Below are 6,796 nucleotides of genomic sequence, written 5' to 3'. Positions count from 1 at the left end.
TGATGGTGTACTTTAGGCCATGGGTTCAATTCCCCTGTGGGGAGAAACTTGGTTCCTTTCTTGAACCCACCCATCTTGCAAATGATCTCTCTGACCACCAGGGGGCCTGGTTGAGACTGGCCTGGCACAAGAGCTTCCGTCCTAGCAAAGCCTTGCAAAGTGTATGTATGTCCTGTCGTGCCTGGAGAAGCCAACGTGTTCCAGAGGTCAAGACCACCTCAAGGTCTTGGTGCCTGGTTGTGCCACACAGGGAGGGAGCTCCTCCGGCTGGGCTAGTCCTGGAGTCCTAGAGCATGCTTTTAGTGGGGTGACTCTGCCTGTCCCTGGGATTCAGCATTTAGCCCTGTTGCCTCTCCTAGGGTCACCAGGGAGCTGCCTCCACACAGTTTTCCTAGCATTTAGGCTATGTCTGAAAGTGCAAAGTGAGATAGAATCCATACCTGGAATAACCGAAACTACAGTTGACATGAATAATATGAATTTAACCTGTGTGGGTCCACTTATACACAGATTTATTTCAGCGAATACATGTATTGTTTTTGATCTGTAGTTGGGAGTCTGAAGATGCAGAGAGCCGACTGTATGCATTGATCTATGCCATTCTATATAGGGGACTTGGGCATTTACAGATTTTTTTTGGGGGGTGGGGGGTTCTGGAACTAATCCCCCACGGGTACCAGGGTAGTTGAGTTCTGGGGAAGTCAAAAGTTATATGCAGATTATCGACTGCCTGGGGTGGGTGCTCCTAATTCCTGCATTGTTCAAGGGTCAACTGTATTTGGAGCTCTGTTTCCAGCTTGCACCTCTGGGACAAAGCATTGAGCCAGAGTCCACTTTCGTCTTATGCAGCTGTAGCCACTTCCTTCCTGAGGCTGAGGGAACAAGACATGCGAGTCCACCTTAGGTCAGGAAGGGCCACATGCACGGAGCTGCTGGCTGGCCACTTCTATGGTCTGTCTCTATTGGGAAAGAACAGAATAGAACAGAACAGTTTCCTTCCAAACCCATCTTTGCACCTTGACCCAATGAGTGAGTGTGTGATTTCAAAAATATCAAGGAAGTTCAATAGAATCAAAGCCTTTTCATCACCCACATTCAATCATCACCAAAATTCCATGGTTGGAAATTAACCAGTTCAGGCCGGCAGTGCTCTCACTTCAAGGCATCCTTTAAAAATCATCAAACAGCTAATCTTCCTTTGAGTTTTCAGTACATAAAGTGCTTCTGTGTGGGGGCCTTATATATCCTCGTGACATTTCTGGAGGCCAAGTACTATGTGCCACTTTTCATTTCACTGAGAGGGATGTGAGGACTTGCCCAAGGTCACCATCACTCAGTCCCAGGTCCCCTACCGCTCGATGAGGTGTCCTCCCCATTATCTTGTTGATTACTCAAGCACGTTGGTATGGATGAATTTGCCTGATTGTAGGGCATTGTGGCAGCAAAGCTGGTGGCAGCATTAGAGAAGTGACAAATAATACCCTTGGAGGGAAAGAGCCCAGGGCCTGACGATGTGCAACCTGGAGGAAGGAAACCCAAGCAATGAGGATAGTGTCCTCTCCACGTCAGGCAGAGCCTCCATTCTGGGGCATTTCAGGTCTCTTGGTATGTGTGTCTGTGTGTGTGTTTTCATGCTTGTTGACTCTGGATTTGATGAAAGACAGGCACATTTTAAATGATTTCCTAGGCCACGGTTTGTCAGTCGTGGCATCTCTCTACGCTATGGCACCAGGTCCTGGCAGGGACTGGTACCCTGCTGAGCTGTAGGGTGTTTCTAAAACCTCCTAAGTAGGTAGCTGTGCGAAGATGCTGCCCTCAGCTCCCACCGTGGAGGTTGGAGGGACCAAAACATAGGCCACCTAGCAGAGCCCATTCAGCACAGATGCCCCATGGTATGGGCAACTGAACTTGGTGCTGTGAAATCTTGCACATAGTCCCAGGCCCTACCTTCCAAGAGTTTTTATGTCAAAATGTCTTAGTTATATTCCTGTCCCTCCCTGGGCTCCTCTCCCTCTGCGTGTGGCTGCTACACATTGTTACGATGAGGCAGTGATTCTCTTTATTAGGAAGGGTAGGAATACTGAGCTAGGAGATCACAAGACTTGTGTGGAGCCCCAGATCTGCCACTGAATTGGCCGTGTGGTCTTGAGGAAGTTATTTGGCTTCTCCAAGTCTCAGTTTTCTCATCTGTGAAATGGGAAAGATAACACTACCCTGCAAGATTGTTCTGAGGCTGTCATAAGAAAATGCACACAAAAACATTTTGAGAGCCACAAAGAGCAGTGCATATGTGAGCTATGACGCCACTATTCTTACGGAAGAGGCAAGTAGCCCAATTTGCTACAGCCATGCCTTCCCTCTCTTTTCCTTCTGCACCTGTTCCTTCCCTCTCTTAAAACTTACATATCCTCTTTTTGGCTTTCGGCTCAGAGGAGGTTAAGGTGCAACTTTCTTCGATTGTCCTGAATCTGGATTCATCTGACACAGGCCGCCTCCACCACGCTACCGAACTTCGACCCCAATGATATCAAATTCATATATCTGAGGTTCACTGGTGGGGAAGTTAGTGCCACATCTGTTGGTGTGCTGGCCCCCAAGATCAGCCCCCTGGGTCTGTCTCCAAAAACGGTTGGTGATGACATCACTAAAGCAACCAGTGACTGGCAGTGTCTGAGGATTGCAGTGAAATTGACCATTCAGAACAGACAGGCCCGGATTGAGCTGGTGGTACCTCCTGCCTCTGCCCTGATCATCAAAGCCCTCAAACAACCGCCAAGAGACAAAAAGAAGCAAAAAAATAAAAAAAAATCAAAAAAAATCATTAAGCACAGTGGAAATACCACTTTTGATGAGATTGTCAGAATTGCCTGACAGATGCAGCATTGATCTTTAGCTAGAGAACCCTCTGAAACCATTAGCGAGATCTTGGGGATTGCCCAGTCTATGGGCTCCAATGTTGATGGCTGCCACTTTCATGACGTCATAGATGACATCAACAGTAGTGCAGTGGGATGTCCAGCTAGTTAAAAACTACAAAGGACAATGGAGGAAAGATAGCCTCTTCAATAAACGGTGCTGGCAAAATTGGAAAGCCACATGCAAAAGATTGAAACTGGACTGCTATCTGTCACCATGTACCAAAATTAGTTCAAAATGGATCAAAGATTTAAACATCAGACCTGAAACAATACACTGCATAGAAGAAAACATAGGCACTAAACTTATGGACCTTGGGTTCAAAGAGCATTTCATGAATTTGACTCCAAAGGCAGAGGAAGTAAAAGCTAAAATAAATTAATGGGACTATGTCAAACTTAAAAGCTTCTGTAGAGCAGAAGAAACCACCGACAAAATAAAGAGGCAGCCAACTGAATGGGAAAAGATTTTTGCAAACAGTGCCTCCGATAAGGGGCTAATATCCAAAATATACAAGGAACTCATGCAACTCAGCAACAGAAAAACAAACAACCCAACTGAAAAATGGGCAGAGGACCTGAGGAGACATTTCTCCAAAGAGGACATACAAATGGCAAATAAACATATAAAAAAATGCTCAACATCACTAATCATCAGAAAAATGCAAATAAAAACCACAATGAGATATCACCTCACCCCGGTCAGAATGGCTATCATCAACAAGACAAATAGTAACAAGTGCTAGAGAAACTGTGGAGAAAAAAGAACCCTCATACACTGTTGGTGGGAATGCAGACTGGTGCAGCCACTATGGAAGGCAGTGTGGAGGTTCCCCCAAAAATTACGAATAGAATTACCACATGACCCAGCAATCCCTCTCCTGGGTGTTGACCCCCCAAATCTGAAAACATTTATACATAAAGACACATGTGCTCCAATGCTCATTGCAGCTTTGTTTATGGTGGCCAAGACATGGAAACAACCAAAATGTCCTTCGATAGATGAATGGATAAAGAAGTTGTGGTATATATACACAACGGAATACTATTCGGCAGTAAGAAAAGATGATATAGGAACATTTGTGACAACATGGATGAATCTTGAGAGTATAAAGCTAAGCGAAATAAGTCAGACAGAAAAGCAGAGAACCATATGATTTCACTGATACGTGGTATGTAAACAAAAAAGCAACAAAAGAACAAGACAAACAAATGAGAAACAAAAACTCATAGACACAGACAATAGTTTAGTGGTTACCAGAGGGTAAGGGGAGAGGGAAGTGATAGATGAGGGTAAAGGGGATCAAATATATGGTGATGGAAAGAGAACTGACTCTGGGTGGTGAACACACGATGTGATTTAGAGATGATGTAATACAGAATTGTACACCTGAAATCTATGTAACTTTACTAACAATTGTCACCCCAATAAACTTTAATTAAAAAAAACTGCAAAGGAAAACATTTTAATTAAAGATCATTTGACAACCAAAAAAAAAAAAACAACTTACATATTCTCTGCTTCATTCCTTTAGATTCTTGTGCCTTTAATGATTTATTCTTTTAATAACTGTATGTTGAATGCCCTAAAGAAGGAAGCCTGGTATATTAGAAAGAACATGAATTTGAATCTTTTGCCTTATCCATACTGGCCATGACTCTAGGCATGTCCCCTGACTTCTCTGAGCTTCAGTTTCTTAAAATATAACATTCCAGGGTTATTGGGAGGATGAGAGATAATGTGTGTAAAAACCAAGTCCAGGTGGTCAATAGACACAATTCCCTTCCCGGCCTGCTCGCTGTTAATCAGAGAAACTCATCAAACATCCACCAGCAATGGGATGATATGGACTTACTGTGCTGCCCCTTTAAAAAAAAAGCAAAACAAAAATTCATGCATTTTAATGGGATCCTGAGACCCACCACAAATCCTGGCCTAATAATAGTTGATTGAATATATGACTGAGCCATCAACGCCATCTCTAAAAGAAGTAAGTGTGGGAGGCTCTCCAAGCCCTTGGCAGGGCCACTGAGGGCTCAGCTGCATGGGGCCAGGGTAAGCCTCATTTCCCACTGAGGTGTTAGTCCCGTCCCCACCAACACCACTGCTGTCAAGTGCCAGCCCATTCTAAGTCAAAAATACAGTGCTTCTTCATCCAAACGAGGTCCTGGATGGGGACTATCAGGGCATGGGATGGGGCTTTGGCTTTAGACATCCCTGTTTGTGGAGATAAATTTTAAAAGCAGGTGTATCATTTGGTAAGTTTGTATTAAGCCTCTGGGAGGGGCGGATTTAGAAAGATAAGTAAGCATATAGTGCTTGTGCACTTTAAAAGGCTCATTTCATCATTAATTCAGCAAATATTGGTTAAGTTAGGTCCCCCTGTAGTTGCTGTAGTGAACAAAACAGATGGCACCTTGCCTTGTGGAGCTGACAATCTGGTGGCAGAGGCAGACAACATGAGGAAACATAATAAGAGCATTGAAGTACCCTGTTAGGAGGTGGGATGTACTGAGAAAGAAGAGAAAATCGATCTGGGTGAGGGGGACCAGATTGCCAGAAGGGCAAGGGGGACAGGCTGATTGCTAAATGGGATATCCAGAGAGGCCTCATTGGAAAGGTGAGAATCGGCCAAGACTTGAAGGAGGTGAAGGGCTTGTGAGGCTGATGTTGGGGGCATAAAAAGAGAGAGGTTCTTGGGTGGGGTGAAGACCGGTCATATGGGGCTTTGGAGGCCGCCACAGGACTTCAGCTTGTACTCTGGGAGAAAAGGTGAGCCACTGGCGGGTCTTGAGGTTAAACAAGATTGGCTAGGAGAACGCATTCCAGTCCTGGCCCTGGCAAGCACTGGCCATGACTCTTTGGGCAAATCAGGTAACCAATTTGTGCTGCTTGCCTTAGGGATGAGATGTCATGGTTGGATTGGGGTATTTCAAAAGTCCATTCTAACTCCTGTGGGGTTATATGACAACCAAATAAAGCAAATTTTTCATCAATTTCTCTGTCTCCACAGAGTGTCATGGCTCCCTGACTAATGTTTCATTTTCACATTGTCTACTCCCAGTTTGCCCAGGTGCAAATCCAGGTCCCCAGGTGCATCTGAAAATGAGAGCCAGTGGCACTGGGAGAAATGGCTGAATTCCCTACCATGTTCATGGGAGCTGAGTAAAACTCTTTCCAAGGCAATAACTTTTTCTGGCTGTAACCAACAGCAGAGCAGTTTCCCATGGCGGGGCAAGCCCATGGCCTGCCCCAACAACCCTTGCTGGGCTGATGGCATAGGATAGGGAGGGGGGAAAAGTGACAGGCCTGGATGGGCCCCTCTGGGAGGGAAGCAGGATGTGGCAGGCAGGGTCCTTGCCTAGGCAGTGGCAGGATTTGGGTGCATTGGTGACAGGCCATGAGGAGAAGGCTGGGGCAGTCTGCCTGTCACCAGAAATGCATGTGTTTTACTCCAAGAGTATCAGAGACAAGCACCTCAGCCAGGAGAGATGTGCCTTTCTCACCTGGTGGCCTGGAGCAGCTGCCAAAGACTCTTGATGCAGGATAGTCAGAAAGGAGGAATTTTCCTTTTCTTGGCAGACGGGGTATGAAAGGAGACCTGGGGTGCTCAGGGCTCCTTTCTCCCTCCCTTTGTCTTTGCCCAGCTCTGGCCTTGCAGCTGGGAGAGGCCATCTCTGCCTTTGGCTCTGGGCACCTTCTACCTGCAGGTTCCCAGATCTGGAAATGACCCCAGGTTAGACCCTTAAATAAGGGTCTAAATAAAAAACATTTTTTTAAATTAATTTTATTGGGGTGACAATTGTTAGTAAATTTACATAGATTTCAGGTGTACAATTCTGTATTACATCGTCTATAAATCCCATTGTGTGTTCACCAC

General features: G+C 45.4%; 1 protein-coding gene across 1 annotated transcript; it reads left to right on the top strand.

Annotated features, from left to right (window-relative positions):
* Positions 1-1,806: 1,806 nt before the first annotated feature.
* On the top strand, positions 1,807-3,027 carry LOC308492327 (large ribosomal subunit protein uL11-like; the record flags this gene model as incomplete). The annotated part of the gene is given in 4 exon segments (XM_081037185.1): positions 1,807-1,833; positions 2,488-2,868; positions 2,872-2,883; positions 2,887-3,027. Coding segments are annotated over 4 exon segments (561 nt in total).
* Positions 3,028-6,796: the final 3,769 nt, after the last annotated feature.

Source organism: Rhinolophus hipposideros, assembly GCF_964194185.1.
Source record: "Rhinolophus hipposideros genome assembly, chromosome: 24".
Taxonomy (NCBI): Eukaryota; Metazoa; Chordata; class Mammalia; order Chiroptera; family Rhinolophidae; genus Rhinolophus; species Rhinolophus hipposideros.
The sequence above is the reverse complement of the archived record's forward strand: the minus strand, read 5'-3'. Positions and strand labels throughout refer to the sequence as shown.